At 58.3% G+C, this 19,708-nt stretch overlaps 1 protein-coding gene across 12 annotated transcripts in view; it reads right to left on the bottom strand.

Annotated features, from left to right (window-relative positions):
• Positions 1-568: 568 nt before the first annotated feature.
• Positions 569-19,708, bottom strand: part of BIN1 (bridging integrator 1) — a 55,643-nt gene continuing 36,503 nt past the window's right edge. For 2 of the 12 annotated variants that reach the window (XM_080798550.1, XM_080798552.1), the window contains exons 7-14: positions 15,838-15,923; positions 15,562-15,637; positions 14,108-14,190; positions 10,910-11,057; positions 3,593-3,682; positions 3,228-3,338; positions 2,821-2,922; positions 571-1,220 (exon numbers count right to left, since the gene is read on the bottom strand). In XM_080798550.1, the coding sequence (XP_080654676.1) occupies positions 1,113-1,220; positions 2,821-2,922; positions 3,228-3,338; positions 3,593-3,682; positions 10,910-11,057; positions 14,108-14,190; positions 15,562-15,637; positions 15,838-15,923 (804 nt within the window). In that variant the 3' untranslated portion in view covers positions 571-1,112. Of the gene's footprint in view, positions 1,221-2,820; positions 2,923-3,227; positions 3,339-3,592; positions 3,683-4,577; positions 4,686-5,659; positions 5,684-9,478; positions 9,608-10,909; positions 11,058-12,660; positions 12,706-14,107; positions 14,191-15,561; positions 15,638-15,837; positions 15,924-19,708 lie in introns of all 12 variants that reach the window. The other 10 variants (XM_080798542.1, XM_080798543.1, XM_080798545.1 and 7 more) reach the window with 9 other exon arrangements.

Raw genomic sequence — 19,708 nt, 5'->3', positions numbered from 1 at the left:
GACCTTCGTGCTGGAAAGCGAGGCAGGCAGTGTGAAGAGGGAGAAGCTGGCCCAGCTGTGCTTGTCCTTCCTGGCACCAGGCTCAGGCCTTTCCCATGCCCCTGAGGCCAACTGTGCAGATTCACAATCCTGTCCCACTCCTCACCAGCCAGCCACCCACCCTCCTTGGGCCTCCACTTCCACATCCGGGAAATGGAGTCCTGGCACCTGAACCCAGAGTCCTCACACATATTAAATAATGTCACTTAGGGCGGCACCTAGCTGGCTCTTCAAGCTCCTTCCCTACCTGTCTCTTGGCCCCCATCACCTACACCCCAACCGACCACCAGTCTAATGGCCAGGGGGCAGGGGCTGAAGCATTCAGTGGAGCCCAGAGCAACTCCATAGGCGATGGCGAGCACACCGCAGCTGGTGGGGCAACTGGGAGAACGGAGGCTCTTGACCAGCAGCACCTGCCCGGGCAGAGGGTCAGGGGGTCGGACTGCCTCAGTAGAAAACCCACTGATAATCACGGTGTGGTCGCATTGCAGACAGGAATGGAGTGAGGACAAATAAATGAACACAAGTTCTCTGCGTGTCTTTGTCAGTTGGTTTCATTTTGTTTGGAACACTAAGATTTATTTTCAAACAGCACACAGACGGTCTGCAGGGCAGGGCCAGGCCAGCCCGATGTCTGGGCCCTGAGGTCTCTGGAGAGACCTGACCCCACCCACAGCAGCTGCCAGGAAAAAGAGGACCCTTGCCCGGGCTGCTCAGCCGAAGCTTCAGGCAAGCGTGGTGGCTCGGCAGCCCCCAGGCCCCGCCCTGCTGCCAGGCACACATGCGGGCACGGTGTGGGGGCGGGGGAGACCGGGGTGGCTGGGAACCTAACTAGGGGACACAGCAGCTTCAGGAACACTGGTGATTCCACTGGACTTGCCGAAAACAGGCTCTTTGGAAAACAACCTAATCTTTGGGAGAACACCTCTTGACTTAGGTCTCTCCCCTCAATTTCCCTTTCCTTTTCAAAAGTTTAAAAACAAAATCAGGAAAAAAAAAAAAAAAAAAAGCCCACACATTTTTCGGGAAAAGGTGTTCTTCACACGCCCAGAGAGCTGCACCAGCTGCTGCCCTCACTGAACCCGCTCGGTGAAGTTCTCGGGAAAGACGCCCCGGCATTTCTCCAGCTCCTTGTGCTGGTTCCAGTCACTCTCCTTCACGCCCATGAGCCAGCCTTCATCCTGAGTGAAGCAGAGCACCCAGGTCACACAGGGAAGGGGACAGAGGGCACTCAAACTCTGTAGGGCATGGGTCACACTGGAGACCGGCTGGGAGGATATCCCCTCATTCTTCCTGGTCATTTCCTCCAGCCTATCACACCCACCTGAAAGAATGCCTCCTCCAGGCAGCATTCCCTGCTACCCCAGACTCAAACCTGCCCAAGCTAGGAGCCATCTGCCTTTTAGCAGGTGGATTTAACTCTGGCATTTGGGGGAGTCCTCCTCTCTCTAGAAAGGCAGCATAACTGCTGCACTGGTCTGAATGTACCTGAACACCCTCAATCCCAGGCCAGGAGCTTCCCACTGTCTGGTGCTCACAGAGCATATATCAGCTGTCCTTCCAGACTTCTACAGACAATACCAGAAATTTCTGGTGAGCATTGACCAGTTAAAGTCTCTCAAGTGACTCAAGGCCACCCCCTCAAGCCCTCTTCCACACACCTGGCCTTTGCTTTCAAACTGACCCCTCACAGGGACCACCTACCGAAGCCCTGACAAGGTCCCTAGCCCCAGACCCTGACCCCTGGGCCCACAGGAGCCATACATCCCTGCCTATGGTGGAGGCCATCATTGACCCCACTAAGCCTAGGATCTCCCTCGGTCTTTGTTATGTCATGGCCTACCTGTCACAGAGCCTATGTATGTTCTCTGACCCATGTCCACCCACCCACATGACTCCCACTGCGGACTGGGGGCCAGGATTCTGCTTCTTAAAATCCTACCCAGTCCAGGGCTGGCCCTGGGAGGACATGAGTGGAGAGCCGGGGGTTGAGGGGAATTGGCAGGTTTAGCACTGGGCCCAGGAAATCCTTGTTATTCAAACCTCCTAGCCTTTGTGGCCTCAGTCGATACCTACTACCCTCAAGTCTCAGCACCCACAGTGACCTCCTGCTAAGAACCCACAGTTACCCAAAGCAAGCAGCCTGTGGGAATTTAGGAGGGCAGTCCCTACTCTGTGCCAGCCCCAGGCTCCACCAGGAGCTCACTCTGAGATCGACTAACGAGGAGAAGCCACTGCAGGGAAAGGTATCTGGCCTGAGAAGCAGCTGGGGACACAGCTGGGGGTGTTTGGGGGTCCTGCAGGAAACCACACACTGTCCCTGTGGGCAGGGGGCAAGGCCAGCCTGGAAGAGGCAGCCCAACATGAGGCTGACAAGAGGACACCTCACCAGCTCACTGCTGGGCCAAAGGTTTCACGGAGAGGTGGCCAGGGATCCTGTCCTAGGAGGGGATGGAGACCTTGAGGGGTAGGGGAGGAGGAGGGGAGAAAGACACCTAGATGCAAAAACCTGAGAGAAAGGCAGAGCCAAGGAAGGGAGGAAGCCAGAAGGAAAGCTGACAGCCCGAGGAAATGGACGGAGGGGACATGGAGACCCAGGGAAATGCGACAGCACGACAGCACGGGAGGAGACACCAAAGGGAAGGGAGAGACAAGGGAGAGAGGTGAAGGCAGGGGGAAATGAGCGAGGGGAGAAGAGAAAAGCAAAGAGGAGAAGGAGGGGTGAGCAGCTGTGCACTGGTGGGTCTCTGCTGCCCCCTGCTGGCCACTCCTGCCCCTTACCTGCTCCTCAGGGTTCTGGAAGGGGATCACCAGCACCACGTCACCAGCCTTGAGCTGCAGCTCATCCGTGTCGGTGGCCACATAGTCGTGCTGGGCCTGCACCTGCAGAGGTTGGGGGAGAGCTCAACACCCCATCCTCCGAGGCCTCTGGACCCATCTGCAACCTAGCACAGTGCACCAGTCCTTGTGGTGGCTTCAGTGTGCCCTGGAAACATGGTGACTGGAAGCACGGGAAAGCAACAGGACCAGAGCTCAAGATGCTACCTCGACGACTGGGTAGCAGGGGTAGTGGAGGCGGGGGAACTTTGGGCAAACCCACGTAGCGTCCCAGCTCAGTGCCCTCTGTAAAAGGGCACTGTCGGGTCAGATGATGGCAGAGGCTGTGGGGTCAGCTGGCCAAGGCTTACCTTGAACATGAACCCCGGGGGCAAGTCCAAGCGTCCCGCCCCGCTGCCACCCTCCACGGTGCCGTTCACAGTTGCTGAGAAGGTCTCTACCACCACCGCAGGGAGAGAGCTCTAGGGGGAGGAAGCACAGTCAGCATGGGCAGGAAGCTGGTCCCAAGAGGGCAGGGGCCACAGAGGCAAGGGACGGGGAGGGTCTCTGTGACTGATGCCAAACTGGTCTGCCTCCGGGTTCCTCGATAGGAACTGTAACCTGGACCAGCACAGAGCAAGGAGCACAGGGAAGACACAGGGCCGGGGAGCCACGAACGGGAGGACAGGTGGACAGCAGGAAAGAAAAGACAGGGCCTTGGCCCCTGTCGTCTTACGGAGGCTGCTTCACTTGCTGCTGTCTCCCCGGGCTCCTGGGCTCCAGCCGCAGGTTGGGTCCCACCCGCCACCTCCGAGGCCTCCGCTGGCTGCAACATAAATGCCGGCAAGGGGTCAGACACAGGACAGATGCTGTAACCAGGACAAGGAAGGGGGCCATGGAGGGCAGTACCCCAAGTGGTGTCTAGAGCTCGCCAGTGCCGCTGTGTGGTACAGGGATCCCCTGGAGAAAAGGCCAGCTTCCTGCCATGGGAAACAGCTGGAGAAGCAGCTGGGAGAAGGTGCTGGCAGCACAGAGATGCCAAGTGACCTGCCACACAGGCCCCTGGATGCCACCAAGACCCTCCCTCACAGGCCCTGGCCAACCCTCAGCTTCTTGCCACCTGCTGGCCTGGTGGTTGAGCCAGTAGACCCCACACTCAGGGACAACAGTAAGCACCTGTCCCAGCCCCAACAACCCAGGGCAGGCCAAGCAAACCCCAAGAAGGGGGCAGCACAGAGTTGGGCACCATGGTGGGGGCCCAGCCAAGGCAGAGTGGACATTGCCCAGCCTCAGTCAGGCTGACCTGGGCCAACACTCACACTCAGCCAGTTCCAAGCTCTGGGAGCAATCACTCAAGTTTCCTAGCCCCCACCTTCCTCATCTGTAAAAGGAGGAAATGTCTAGGTTAGGGAGAAAAGTAAATGAGAAAATTCTGGAAAGTGCCTGCCATAGGTCAGTAGATGCTCTGACCATACCTCCCTCCATCTGAGTGAGGACTAAGTTGGGAGGCTGGGGCTGGCGAAGAGAATAAGGGCCCATCTGGCCTGAATCACTGCAACCAGGAGTGACAAGCCCCATCCTGGGGCCCCCTGGCTCATGGCCCTGGCCTCACCCTCAGGCCCAGAGGCCTTGTCCATCCTGTGCCCCCTCCTTGGGGCTCTTCCTCACTGCTACACCCCCAGAGACTGGGGACAGGTGGAGGCTGGCAGGTGGACACTTACTTGGGCAGGCCCCGGCTCGGCTGTCTGGCTGGGCCAGGCCACAGCAAAGGTGCCCTCGGCAGCGCTGGGCTCCCTGGAAGGCAGGCTGCCAGCTGGACTCTCTGTGGGCTAGTGATGGGCCACCAGGGAGAATAGGGTGGTGGGGGGAGGGGGGGAGACCAGGGAGGAGAGGTTTTGGGCAAGGGCACGAGACAAGAGAAGAGAGTTGTGAGCAGCCCAGTGTTGGCAGAAGGGAGACTGGGTACCTGTGGCAGGCAGCCTGGCCCAGCGGGGGACAGACATGGAACCCATAAAGAGAAAACCACACCCACTTCCTTGCTCCTAGCGCTGCTAAGGGGACGAGCAGGTGCAAACAAGCCGCCCACCAAAACCCACTTATCAAGGTGGCTGCCCACACCAGGCTTTCTCTGGCCTCCCCCAGAGTAAGGTTATATGGAGCCTTAGAGCTGGCGAGAGACTGTGCTACCAGCACTTCCACACCAGCTGCCCCTGATCCTGCAGAAGCTGCACCGTGTTTGCTGATGATGTCCCATGCCCTCCCTGAGCCGCATGCCCGAGCCACCCAGTGATGATGACGCCCACCCAGCAGACCTGCTCACACGAGGACACCTGGCCTCACCCTGTTCATCCTGTATCTCAAGCCACCCTCCCTCTCCCCCCTGTCCCAGCCAGCTCCCTGATGTCACTGCCCTGTAGGGCCCCCACAGATAGACAACTCCTCAAGGACAAAGACCCTCCACCCCAAAGCCCCCCTCACAGGCCTCAGCCCAGCAGGAGGACACCACATCCCTCCCAGGCAACTGCTCACAGACCCTGATTACTGGAGCTGAACCACCGAGTACCCTCTTCTCCAGCTAAACGGAGGAGCCCCTTCCCCACAGGGCTTGGCTGAGAGGAGCTTCTCCACAGACGGGAAGCCGTGGGACAGCTGGAGACAAGCAGTGACGGCCCGCTCCCTGTGCGCACAAGCACTGGCCTGTGCGGGCATATGCATGCACCTGTGAAAAGGCCAGGGCGGGACGGGACACACATAGAGAGCAGCCCCTCCCCCCAGGGGTGGGCACAGAGCAAACACCGCTTACCTCCCAGAGGTCCCATGGAATTGACTAAACGCAGCAGAGAGGGAGAAGGAGAGAGTTAGTACAGAGGTTAGTTGGGAAGAGGGGGGAAGCTGTCCCCAGTGACCCCCAACCCAGGTCCCTACAGCTCAGCAGGGACAGAGCAGCATGGAACCAGGCCCCCGGGTCTCCAGAGGGTCGAGTCCTGGATGCCAGCCAGGGGACGGAGACCCCAGGCCAGCGAGCACCCAGACCTGGGCCTGCTGCAAGGAGAGGGAAAGGACGCCGACAGGGGCCCTAAGTTACCGAGTGAGTGTTCAGTTGACCCTCCTCTTGAGGGCCTTCTCCCTGACCTGTGTGTGTTCTTACCCTCCTCCTGCTCAAGGCTGGAGGAGATGACAAGAGCTGGGGGCCAGGGGAATGGCAGTGAGTGTGAAGAGAGCCTACTGACCCCACGACTCCAAAGGCCTGGCTCAGATGGACACACATGGCCAGACCTGAGCCCATGACCCAGCGCCCCATAGACCCATGGGCCCACAGGTGCTGGTGGACTCAGACCAACCTGACCAGAGGGTGTGGGTGCCTTCACAGGGCTCGCCACAGGTGGGAGGGGGTCAAAGTCCAGGTCCAGCAGACTGGCCTGCTCCGAGAAAGGCCCCGGGGCCTCAAACTTGGCAGCAGTGGCAGAGGAGAAAGGCAGTTAGTGACCGGCTGGGAGCATTCCATGGGGTACACACAGCAGGTGCACACACTCACAGACACCTCCACCTCACACACAAAGGAGCACGGCCTGTGCACAACCCTGGCATGAGCTCCTCGCACACAAAAGCAGCACCCACCACCCACCTCAGACACCAGCAACAGACCCACCGGGGCAGCCACCCACCAGCACCAGCCCCGACTCTGTCCTGCAGGCCGACACGGTCTCCCAGCACCTGCTCCTCCTCTCTGCTCCCCACATCCTTGGGCTCTCCCAGGCTCCCCACCCCCACCCCAGAAGCAGGGCAGTCCACCACCCTGGGCTAGACAAGACCACACACACTCCCTCTAACTGAGAGGGGGCCCCTAGGACAGACCCTGGCCAACCCTCGCTACCCCTAGACAGACAGGTCATCTGCAGGGACACCCACCTGCCCACCAGCTCCTCAGAGTGAGGACAGGGCTGAGTCAGAGCACACTGACTAGGAGCCCAATCTTAAGTGTGTGTTCCCCAACACTGGGGGCACTTGTGCTCAAACTACAGATCCTACCCCCAGCCGCCCCCCAGAGACTCCCATTCAGGGGGCCTGACTGCAGCCTAGGAATATGCTTGTAACAGGAGACTGTGTTCACACTGAGAAGCTGAGCCAGACAATGGAGGGAGAGTGCCCTTAAGGAGACTAGGCTGGGTCAGGCGGGGCCTGCTCAGGGGCACCTCCGGCTCACGCACAGGGTTGCCCTTTGGGGGTCAGGGAACACTTTGCCTGAGAGAAAAGGACCTGGTTTGGCCCTGGGTCCTCCCCCCCTACTTCCTGCGGTGCCAGGAGGGCCAGCCCGGCTTCCCATGTCTACTCGCTCTTGATGGCGCCCAGTGCCGAGAGGAGCACCTTTCCCGCCTGTGTCCACCTGAAGTCTTCCATCAACAAGGACCCAAGGCTTTGGTCCTAGGGAGACAGTCTCCCCAGAAAGGCCTTCACACCTGAGCTGTGGCCTACCAGGAGAGACCCAAGACTCTCAATTCTGAGAACCCAAAGTACCAGCTGTCGCACGGCTCGGAGGATAAGGCATCCACTCTGGGCCAAGCCACAGACAGAGAGCCCAGGCCAAGTGGTTTCACTTTCTCAACATGGGTCCCGATCTTCAAGCCTCTGCCCTAGGCTCACCCCCAGCCACTACCTTTCCTTAGGTTTGTCCTTGTCTAATGGGCCAGGGCTGGGGCGGGTGGGGGGAGGGGGTGTCACTGACCCCCAAACCCTGCCCTCTCTAAGCGAGAGAGTGCTCAAGACTCCATGAGTGCATGGTTTTAGGTGGCCTCCCACTTGCTGGCAGCAGCATTTCCCTCCCCCAGGTAGCCCCCGCACCAGCCCCTTGTCAGAAGTCCATCAAGCCCAGACAGCTGCCCTCTCATGCTCCAAGGGGACAAGGTCGCCAGCCCAAAGGCAGACCACATCCTCCTGCCCTGCCTCCCAGCTGGCCAGCTTCCCCCTCATGGAGGATCAGAACTGTCCTTTGGTGTAGGGACACAGGCTACTCACCTGAGCCCTGCAGAGCAGCCCTCTTAGCACAGCCTCACCAACAGCCCACCCCAGCCCCAGGCAACAGCACCCACAGTGTATGCATCCCCTCCCCCGGGACAAAGATCTGGCTCCCTGGAGTGAGCAGATAGGGTAGCAAGGCAGGCATGCCTCGAGCGTGAGAACAGAGAGGCCGACACACTCGGTGCAGGCAGTTTGGCTGCAGGGTGGGCCCGTGGGTTCCTCACCTGTTAAATGGGGACAACAACCCCCTCCCGGAGTGTAGATGAAAACCCAACAAGCTCGCATAGATAAGTGGCTGGCGCCATTCCCCACTGAGTGTTTACTAGCGCTCTGCATCCTCCTGTCTCCCCCGAGCACAGCGCCAGGGTGAAGACCTACTCCAGCGTTCCCCCAGCACATTGCCCAAGACGCTGTGCCGCCAGGTTTCCTCACGGCTCAGGAGCGCCCCTGGAACAGCGCAGGCCACCATCTACAGAGGGGAGCTCGCCTGCCTCCTAGGGCCCTAAGCCAGGGTGTCACCCACCTGCCCACTAGCCACACTGTATTGAAAGTTCCTAGTCCTAACTTGGAGTTTTCCTGCTGGGGCTTAAGGCCCACTCTCCCCAGGCCCCTCTGAACAGAGACCACTGTCCTCAGTTGCCAACTGGCTCTCCCTCCACACTTACACTCTCTGGCCCTGCCCTTCCCCTCCAGGCATCTGAGCTTGGGCAAGGGAGTCTTCAGGGGGCAGAGCACAGAAGCCCTGGGCAGAGCAACTCTACGGCAGTGCTCTGGAGCAGGGGACCACAACCTGGGATTAGTCAGCCTGCACCACAAGTGAGGACCCTAGTGGGAAGGGCCTTGGCTGCAAGGCCTAGAGACAAGACTCAGAGGGGTGAGCCCAGTGTGGCCTCTGTGAGCTGATCTGACATGTGCAGCCCACTCCCGTGCCACCATAGTGACCTTCTGTCCATCTGGGGACAGGCATGACATACCTTCTCAGGGCACTTATGAGCAGCAGCCCTGCTCTATGGCCCAAGCACCATCCCACCTCCAAAGCCAGTCAGCAGCTCTGGGAGCTAAAGTCTAGGTGCCTTGGCCAGACATACCAGGGTCTTCCCAACTGTGTCCTCACTGCCTCCTCTTACTGCCACACTGCAGCACTCTGCAGACACACTGAACTCCCAGAAGTTTCTGAGCGCATGTCTTACCCCTCCTGGCCTACACACTTGCTGCTTTCTCTAGGTAAAGCAATAGGTCTGCTTACAGCCACCTGGCAAATGTCACCTGCTCCAGGAAGCCTTCCCCGATGGCCCGAGTCCTCCCCCACCTCCCGCTCTGCCCTTTGGCCATCGCATCAGTGGAGGTACGAAGCCACTACTGAGCTGACCAGCTCCACAAGAACCACCCACTTGTGTCCCTGTATCTGGCCACAATACATGCGCAGAGATGGATGAGGGAGGATGGATGGAGGGATGGATGAATGAGCAAAGGGGAGGCTCTGGGCCAACCTCTAGGGCCAGATTCTGGCTCTTGAGGCAGAGGCGCAGGGCATGGGATGAAGGAAGAAGGCCATGCACATCCCGAGAGAGCAAGAGAGAGCTGGGCCGCGGTGGCCGCGGCTGACCTGGGAGGGGGTGGTCACGCTGATCTCAGGGACAAACGTGTCATCAAACAGGCTGAGGATCTGCTCCTGCTTGACCTCCTTGGACGGGGTGTGTTTGGGAGGCGGAGGGACTGGTGGCCCTTTCCGGAGCTGTGGGTCCGCGGGTGAGGGGCCGCACGGGGAGGCCCAGCGGAGCGTGGGGGGCAGGGTGGGGCAGACAGACAGACAGAGACAAAGCCACAGTTAGTCACACCCCAGGCCGTGGCCCCACCCAGGCAACTGAAGAAGACGAAGCCAGAGGAATCACTGCCGCCCAAGGCACAGACACCAGAATTACAGGACCATCCCCAGAGGGAGATTGAGGCAAGAGGTCCAGAAACAATGTACAGAGAGAGAGGAGGAGAGGAGGGGACTGAGAGGGGGAGGAAGTGAAAAGAGAAAGACAGGGAGAGGATAGAAAGGAAAGGAGAGAAAAGGGAGAGCGTGCAGGCTGCCTAGCGGCCACTGGAAAAAAACTAGACTGACACCCAGCTGGGTTAGACACTGTAGAGAGGAGTAGATAAGAAAGCCTCCCTCCCAGCCTGGGATCTCCACCCTCCCTGGACCCTCCCTGCACCTCCCGCCCATGGAGCTTTGGCTCACCTGCCCCTGTGGCAAAGCGGGAGCCTGCACCTGGCAGAGGGGGACCTCAGGCAGGTCAGGAAATCCCCCAAGCCTCAGTTTCCTCAGATGTTGAGCTGGGCTGGGCCTCACAGAGTGGTTATGAGGATTGAATGGATGAAAATGCAGAACGCACGGGCACAGTGTCAGGCCCAGAGCAAGTGCTATTCAAGTGTGGGCTCTTGTCACACTCTTAACATGGTTATCCTAATCAGCTGCGGGGCGGGCGATGGCCCACCACCAAGAGGGCTGCTGCCAGGAACTGATGGTAGGGGAAGGCTTACAGCTCAGACAGAGCTGCTGGCCAGCTGCTGGGGACATGGCTAAAACCTGGAGAAATTGACAGGGGTGAGGGCCAGGCTAGGCTGGGTGGGGGCCTTCTGGAAGCTTACGGCCAGTCCCTTTGGCTACTGCACACTCCCCTCACTGAGCCCATTCCCTTGCTGACCCTGTAAAGGTCCTGCATGGCCCCACACTTAGAGAGAAGGAAGGTGAGGAGGAGGGAAAGCAGCCACCCCTACAGATCTCGGTGCCCTGGGGCTGAAGGCCCTGGGAGCCTATAAGGAAAGGAGGAGGAGGAAGTCAGCAGCCCCAAGGGTTAGGGAGAAAGGGCAGGAGAGGATGCTGTGGGGGTAGAGGGAGAGACACAGTCACAGGTGCTCCTGAGAGAAGGCAGGGCTCCCTCACTGAGGGGAGCCCAGGCCAGTGTTGGGAATGGAAGACTGGGAAGGAGGGGGACACCGGGAATGCAGAAGGAAGACCAGGAGGGGAAGGAGGGGACAGGGTGCCTACCTGAGATGGGGACTTGGGGAGGGATGCCCCAGCTGTGGCCGAGCTAGGCGGCTCGGGCTCGTGGTTGACTCTGATCTCTGGGGTGGCAGCCGGGGAGCCATCTGGCGGAGGCGAAGGGCTCTTGTTCCCTTTTGCAGGGGCGTTGTCACTGTAGAGGTAAGACCAGAGAGGAAGCCTGATGGAGGGAGGTCACTGCTTACAAGAGGCAATGTAGGAATCCATAGGTATGCATGGGTTGGGATGTGTACCCCAGGAATCCCTGTGTGAAAATACGTGTCCATGTGGGTATGTGTGAAAAGGAGGGGGTATGCGTGTCCACATAGATTTGCTGTGAAAATATAATGTCCACGTGTGCATGAGTGTATGTCCCCATGCTTGCATGTGAGAAATGTGTGTGCACATGTATCAGAGTAGGGGGAAATGAAGGGGCATGGGCACAGGGCCCGCCTCAGAGACAGTGACAGCCCCAGGCGGAACTCCAAGCTGGAGGTCTTCGGTCCCCAGGGAAGCCACCCCGCAGGCCGCTGCCAGGCTCCACCAGGGAGCCCTGCTTCACAGCACAAGAAAGCCAAACATCCTAGAGGCAAATGAGTCTCGTCCCAAACGTCCCGCAGCAGCCCCAGTGCCCAGCCTGGGCCCCACTCCTCAGCCAGCTCCCCAAGGCCTCGGCTGGCCTCCCTGCCCGTCCACCCACTCACACCAGGACACCAACCACTGCCCCGTTCCCAGGGTCCACACTGCCCACCCACTCCGCACCCACACCGCCATCACCATCTCCACACCTTTGGCCCCCCCCAGGCCCTTTGGGAGAAAACAGAAGAAGCCAACAAGAGGCACGGCCAGAGTGGCTGCTGGGGATGAGCAGGGGAGGTCTCCCCGCCATATGGTTCAGTATAGAACAGAGAACAAGGGCAAACGGTGTGCGTCACCAGCCACTCAGGTGCGAGGGGGCAGAAAATAAAAACGTATATTTGTCCTTGCATCAGGAAGCTCTAGACCAGCCCTGATGAAGATGAGCCACTGGCCACAGGCAGCTGTTTGAATTCATATTCAAATTAAGTGAAATTAACAGTTCAGGGCTCAGTGGCCCTGGCCACATTTCAAGTGCTCACCAGCCTCTTGAGGCGAATATCGTACAGGGCAGCTCTGGAAGGCTACAAAGAAGCTAGCGACCACATCACCTGGGGAGCAGGGGGTTAGATGATGAGACAGGTGACAGGTGTGAGGGACATCATGGTCTCGCCTCATCTCTAGTCAATTTGCGTTTCATGGGAATGTATTTGCCTCCTTAGGGCATGTATAGTAACACAGTACACACACACACACACACACACACACACACACACACACTTTTTAAAAACCCCACCTGCTACCAGAGCCCTTCCCCTGAGGCTCACCAGGCCTCCTTTCTGGCTACATTCCCCCATTAACCTCCTGGTCTGGGCCACAGCCTGGTGGACACACTGTGGTACAGAGAGGAACAGACTCAGCTGAGCTCCGGCCATGTGCCCCCGTTGCTCCCACCCAACAGCCCCCAAGCCCTCTGCCCCCACAACACACACAGGACACAGTGCAGCCTGCTGCCCTGCCGGCCCCCTCCCACCAGCAGTCCCACCCATAGCACCGCACACGGGAGGACAGGTTAGGGGTTAGTGGTACCCTCTGAGAAGGGCGCTAGGCGCATGCACAGGGCCGGATGGCCGGGGTGCTGGCCTCAGACACCCCCACAAGGCAGCACTCGGTGCTGGTACCTGTTCTTCTTTCTGAGCAGCCGGGAGAGCAGTTTAGTTTTCTTTCTGTGGGAACGGACGGGACGCGGAGGCCTTCATTTCGGGCATGAATCATGCCTGATTCGAGGCTGGCTGGCCTGTTCCCTTCCCTCATCAGCAACCCCTGTGCTCAGAGGAGTGCCACAGAGCCAAGCCTCCCCTAATACTCAAAGACCATGAAGAGGGCCTGACCTTGCCCTCAGAACCCCATCGCCCGGTCCTGGGGACCCCACTGGCCTCGGCGGGCTGCCAGGTGCCCTGGGATGGAGCTGAAAAAATGAGCAAAAGGAGCAGCCCCCAAACAGGGCCTGATGAGCTGGGGGAGACGCCAGCCACCCACTCGGCCTGTGGTTCAGCACACAGGGGCTCTGGGGGCCCACAGTGCCAGGAGGGAGCGGGCGGGGTGGGAGGGCCGCTGGCCGGTGTGGGGCCTGTGAGAGGAGGCAACCAGGCACAAAATGGGCCACCGTGGTCAAGGAGGTTCGCAAAGTTCCCCATGCCCCCCTGTCAGCTCAGACCAGCCTTCTCCCACAGGAAGCATGGATCCGGCCGCCCAGGCCAGCTGCTGCTCGCCACCCTCCTCACCCATCCTGACCCTCCCACCGTTACCCGGAGGCCAGGCAGGAGCAGCGCAGGGACCTGGGAAATGGCCTCCTGGCCTTCATCCCCACCCCCTCCTGGCCCGGATGCACTCCTTGACCTCAGCCCCCCTCAGTCACACACGTCCGGTCTTATTTTCAGGGAGAAGGGAGCAGCAACACCCACTACCTTCTCAGTCCTGGGGGATCCCCCAGCGACCTCAGGCACAGATATATTCACCAGTTACGGACAGGACAGAGGTTCGTCCGTGCTCGCCACACTGTGCTGCCACAGGGCAAGCCAGAGAGGAAGGGAAACCCCAGACTCGCTATTGTTTCCCCTGAGCCACAGCCAGGGGGCAAGGCACTTCCCCCCTCCCTTGCGGCTTCCCCTCAGGAAGCAGGAATCTCCTGGCCACTGGAGGGGCCCTGAGGGGCGGGGCCGGGCTGAAGACGGCAACAAAGATGCTTTCGTGGGTATGCAGAATGTCACTCTCCAGGGACTCACCCTTTTCCAGGAGCAGGAGAGGGGAAAGGTGGCACTGCCTCCCAGCTCTAAGAGGAAGGCTCACCTCCCAGGTGGCTCTGCACCAGCACTGAATCATTTAGTTCCTGGGCCTCCCCTCCAGAGCTGCACAGCATCCCTGGCTACTCTGACTCCACCGATGGGAGGGGCAGGCCCAGGCTCAGGGCATACACAGACTGCCCAGGAGTGCTCTTTCCCAGTGGGACACACCGGAGGGAGGGAGGGACGTGGCATACAAGCCTCGCCCTGGTCTGGCAGGAATGAGCCACCCAGGACCACACCTCCCCCAGCCATCTGCAGCCAGACTGCAGTGCGTGTCACACACCTGGGCTGGGCCTTGACTGTGAAGGTGTTGCTCCCATGCTGCTTCTCCAGGCTGACCAGCACATCGTTGAGGCTCTCGTTAAGCTGCAGGAGGAACAGCAAGCAGGTGGGCGGTGCCTCTGGGGCCACCAAACAGCCTCACTGTCCCCAGTCACATCCCTGCTTCTCCCACATCCTAGCCCCTTCCTGGCACCCCTGTCCCTGACCAGGAATAAGCTTTCCTTACTATATCAGTTGGAACTGGAAACTGCACACCAGACCCAGAAAACCAAAGGGGAAAAATGGAGGAAATGGGTTCCGTTGCTAAATCGTTACTGTTTCGGAAGACTGTCTTTTCTTTCGACTCATAGAAATTTCCTAAAATGCCTCACATAGCATGTACTGTTTTTAAATGTTTTTAATTGTTTTTGCAAACCAACTTCGGATTCTAACTGTTAAGGTCATTTTGCCAAAATGTTTCCAGGCCACATTACAACTGCCAGAGATTTCACCAAAAGCACAGGCAAGACAAGAGGTTTATCCTGTGTATAAAGAACATTCTCACTACTGAGAAAATTTCCTTCTTTTGCTTTGGCCACCAGGAAACTCAGAACTAAATTTTCTTCCTACTTTATGTAAATGTTTCCTTTCCCCAAATGCCTTTGTTTGTTTGTTTGTTTGTTCATTTTAATTTTTCATAAGTTGTCTCAAATCTTTAAAGGAAGGAAGGAAAAGAAAGGGAACATCTAAAAGGCAGGAAACCACGGTCAGGGTGGTGACTCAGGAGAGGCCCCAAGCTGCTTTCTCTCTTCCCACCCTGGGCCTGGAATCCACTACCATCACTTTGTTCCTCTGGGGCCAAGAGACAGAGTCAAACCTGCTGACAGCATAGAGGGAAGGGCTGCCAACACTGGGTTTCTCCAACTCTGCTTTACAAGTTTAATTGCCAGTTAAGTTAAAATGAACATAACACAAGAATTTAAGCTAATCAGACCCCTTCTTACACCAGATTTTGGCAGATAAAACAGACATGTTTCAATGTCTTAAGAAAGATGAGAGAAAAATTGAGAAAATTCCAGTACTTTATTATTTGCCTATGAACTGGGAGGGGGTGCCACCATTCTCTGTCTCCGAGCTCGCTGGGTCAACATTGACAGCTGGAGAGGGGCTGGCTCTGTCCAGGCAGGAGGACTGGACTGGGGACTGGAAGGAGACAGGGGCTGGGCCTAGGGGTTCTGCTCACAGCCTCTCCAGCACTCCCACTGGGCCTGGAGACTCTAAGAATGGAGAGCTCCTGGAGGGTAGGGCTACGTGGCTCCTCGCCAGGGCCCAGAGGTGGCACTGTGGTCACTAGTGTGTACCAAGCCCCAGCCGGAAAGAGGGCACTTGACCAGCCCCTTGTATGCCTCTGCCCCTGGCCCTTGGCACCAGAGCACAGCCCAAGGCCTGAAGTGCACAGGGGTCACCAGGACCTACCTTACTCATCTCCTTGTGGAAGTTCTCCTCCAGGCCCGCAATGCTCTGAAACGTGTTCACATAGAAACCTACACGGCTGCGGGAGGGAGGAAGGGAAGCAAAAGGGCAAAGTGAACACACAAATCAGTGCAGACAGCCCAGGAGAGCCACACCTCCATCCTCCCCAGAGACCCAAACCATGGGAAGGCATGGGGCCCTGTGGACAAACACAGGAAGACACCGCCTGAACCTCAGGAGGGAGGCCAAGGCTCAGCCCCACGACCTCCTGGGACTTACCTGTTCCACAGGGATGGCAGCTCTTCCTGCAGATCCACGTTCATCTCCTCAAACACTTTCTGGGCTTTGATGAGCTCCTCCTCTGCCTGAGGGGTGGGACTGGTCATTCTCCTCTGCTGGGCCTCAGTCCCAGCCAGCCCAGGCCAGGCCAAGCCCACCCCTAAGACCTGCTCCCCGTAACTCCCACCCAACACATTAGGACCAGGGCTCTGGGCAAGATGGGGTTAAACCAGATGAGGACACTCAAGGGGACTTCCCCATGCGGCCCCTCTCGGGGCACCTGCCTCCAGGTCTGCTCCAGGAAGGGGAAAGGAGAGCAGCCCATTAGCCCCACGTGGGCCAGGAGAGAGATGAGAAGTGAACAGGGCACTCCAAGAAAGCTCAAGACAAGGGGCCCAGGGGCTGGGGCCCAGGAAGGAGGCAGAGGCAGACCCCAGATCAAGCCCAGCAGGGATTCTGCCCACTTACCTGTAACCCCCTCTCAGGCTAAGCATCAACCTGCTGCCCAGCTCCCTTGGCCTCGCCCCTGCTTTCCCTGCCTGAGTGTCCCTTTCTCAAAGCAGGTCCTACTCTGCCTCAGCCACCTCCCTGTAGGATGTGGCAGCAGTATTTACTATCCCTACTCCTCTCTCCTCTGTGACCTGTCCCCACCAGCTGGAGGCCAGAGGCAGCAGCTCAGGCACATCCAGGAAAGGCAGGGGAAAGATGGGGGAGAGGGCAGCGCCAGGGGAGGAGGGAGCTAGGCTGCTGGGCAGGATGCCTGTGCTCACCCCCAAAGCCTTCACCCTTCCCGGGGCAGGCCCAGTGCCCTCTGGGCCTGCTCATGCCCACCATCAGGTGGCGCTAAGGCCCCATCCCACAGCCAAAGACTGTAGGGACTGAGGCAGCAGGCTGAAGCTGAGGGAAGGGTAGGGGTGAGTCAGACCCGGGGCAGAGAAGGAACTCTGCTAGCTCATTTGGAAGGGGCTGCTGGAAACAGTGACTCAGGGGGGTGACTTGGATTCAGGGTCTGAGTCACAACCCAGGAACGTGGCAGGCCCCTCCCAGGAGAACACTTCCCGCCAGCAGCCTTACATTCTCAGGCCCTCTGGCAAAGGCAAGCCAACTGGCCAGAACACCAAACCGGGCCCACCCAGCTGTCCCATCCAGCTGCAGGCACCAGCCCCAGTCAGCCCAGCCTCAGTGACGTGGGTGGGGCTGGAGGAGAGAGAGGCCACCTTCCTCCTGACTACAATTACCTTCAGGTTATCAGAACTTGCTAGAAGGAACGTAAGCCCCACGCCTAACTTTTTAAAATCTAATTTAAAAATTAAAGTTAGAGGAGGGGGAGGAAAAAAAAAAGGAAGAAAGCAAAGAAATGTCTGTTTGAACATGCATGCCTGGTGCAGCTCCCACAGAGGATCAGATCCAGAAGGCCTTCCCCGCCTTACCCCACGGGGCATCCTGGTACCTGAGTGGAGGCCACTAACATGAGTCTACAACCCCTAGAACGAGGGACTCCCACAGGGGTAACCAGTGCCGGCACTGTCACACACCCCTCCGTCCCAGCTGTCAAGGGTCTGGCTCAAGGCCCATGTTCCCCAGGAACCTGCCTTGGTCTGGCTCCCGTACCCCCAGAGACCACCTCAACATGGGGATTCAGCGACCTCCCCAAATGCTGGTCATAACGCCTCAGATGAACATCCATGACAATGACGACAACAGTGGCACAGCAGACCAGGTGGGTAGCCCAAGCCCTATTCACACGCCCAGCGATGCTGCAAAGAACAGGGTGCCTCTATTTTAGTGTTCCTGGAACCCAAGGCCTATGTCTGTTATTCCCTTTGGGTCCCATTCCTCATATTCGGGCTGTTTCAGAAGCACATGGGGTGGCAGGAAGTGGGGGGAGAGCTGTCCATCGTTGGGGAGGCTTTGCAGCCACAATGGCTCAACTGGATGCAGATGGACACCCGGAGCAGCCACAACAGGCCACTGACCAAGCTGCGGGGAACCGCGGTCCTGCAGGCAAGTTTGAGGGGACTATGGCCAGTGTGGAGAGCAGCTCAGAACGAGCCCACGGGGTATGTGGTGCTGGTCAGCTTGAGAGAGCACAGCTTCATCAGGTCACACTCCCTCCCCAAAGTCAAGTTAACCAGCCGGACAGTCTCAGGACCCCAGTGCCCCAGCTCATGGCCAGCCAGCTGCCCATGGGAACTCGAAAGGCTCCCCGGCTCCCAGCCAGGCATGAGGCAGGGTGAGGGCAGAAAGAGGATATGCTCAAATAAAAATTGGGTCCAAATGGGAAAGCCAATTTGGCCGAAAGGCCAAACATCTGCAGTCCAACATCCAAAAATGAGATCATGTGCATTCGCCTCCCTAGTGGCTCCCCTGAGGTAGGGGTGTGGGGCCCTCCCAACAGGATCCCCCATCCACACCCATCTCAGGAGCCCAAAATCAAACCATAGGCACTACACTCAAGCCCCTACTGTCCCTGTCTCTCAGGGACAACAAAACTTTTCACCTGGTCTCCCACCAAACCCATTTCAGGGAAAATTATGCAGACACCCTGGCACTGGGTCAGTGGCCCCTTCTCCCTCCAGCCAGAAGTCCTGAACTCTACAGGTCAGGCTGGTGCTCCAGCACCAACTCTTCTCCACTTCCCATGGACCATCTCCCCCAGACATTGGAGATCCAGGTTACCCCAGCCTCAGGGTGGGACTGTCACCAACTCCAAAGTCAGTCCATAATTTTGGCCTAAAAGAAATCAGGCAGCAAGTCAGGTAAGAAATTGGGCCGTGATCCCATGCTGAGCCCAGAGCTCTCCACATCATGGGCATTCAACACATGTGGGTTGAAGATGATGAAATCAGGAGATGGCCCAGAAAACGTGGGGCAGCTGCCCAAAGAGAAACCCAACCTTGTGGGTCAGGGCTCCGTGGCCCATCCCCACCTCAGGACCATGAAGGGGTGCTGCAGTCCTGTCAGTTTCACTGGAGAGGAAACCATGAGGCAACCTCTCCCAGGGTGTATATAGTGGTCCTCGGACACACTGAGCTCACTCAGACCCCAACCCATCCCAAGGGCAGAGGGCTGAGAAGAGTGAAGTACTGTCAGAGTATTAGGACCAGTCAGGAGTTTTGTACAAAGACCCTCCTCCGAGAAATCCACCAGAACCACTGTGGTGCATAGTTTGCCCTTCATGGAACTCCTAATGGGCAGACCATTTAGGCCCCAGGTCTCAGCATCCCAGCCACACTTGAAGAGCCCTGCCAGGGCTCCCCACCAGGAGCATCATGAAGGTCCACAGGTCCCAAGGGTCCCTTTGAGCTGGGGATTTTCCCTCTGCAGACAGATTTGTCTCTTTGGTAAATTCTGGATAGCCTCCCAGCTTTTATGAGGCTCGAAGGACCATACATGTCAGGACAGGAGCCCTCAGAGAGGACAAATGGCTCAGAGGCTTTTCTGTGTTCCCAGAGACTAGGATTTCACAGAATCCCAGGACTACCAGAGACCTAGGCACGAAGCAATAGACTGGGGCCCAACCCAGGTTAACCAGAGCCCCAAGCCTCTCTCAGCACCTCCCCCGCCACATTTGACCTCAGGTCTCATCTAAATCAGGTGCTCTCTCAGCAGAGGCATTTGAAAACGGCCCTGCCCCCCAACCCAGGAGAGTGACTGAGCCCTCCCCCACCCTGGGCAGCGCAAGACAGGCGCCCAGCGCCAAGGACAGGACAACAGACCAGAAGGCGCCAGCACGTGCAAGGTTAGAAGCCAGTGTCACCTGATTTCGGAGCAGGTTAGTTTGAGCTACGAGATGAGCCTGCAGTTTGCCTTGGCACCACTGGGGGGCAGCTTTCTCAAGCAGCGAGACAGGCTGGGGGTGGGGAGGGGA

Source organism: Martes martes (genome assembly GCF_963455335.1).
Source record: "Martes martes genome assembly, chromosome: 3".
Classification (NCBI taxonomy): domain Eukaryota; kingdom Metazoa; phylum Chordata; class Mammalia; order Carnivora; family Mustelidae; genus Martes; species Martes martes.
This window is presented reverse-complemented; position numbering and strand designations above follow the sequence as displayed.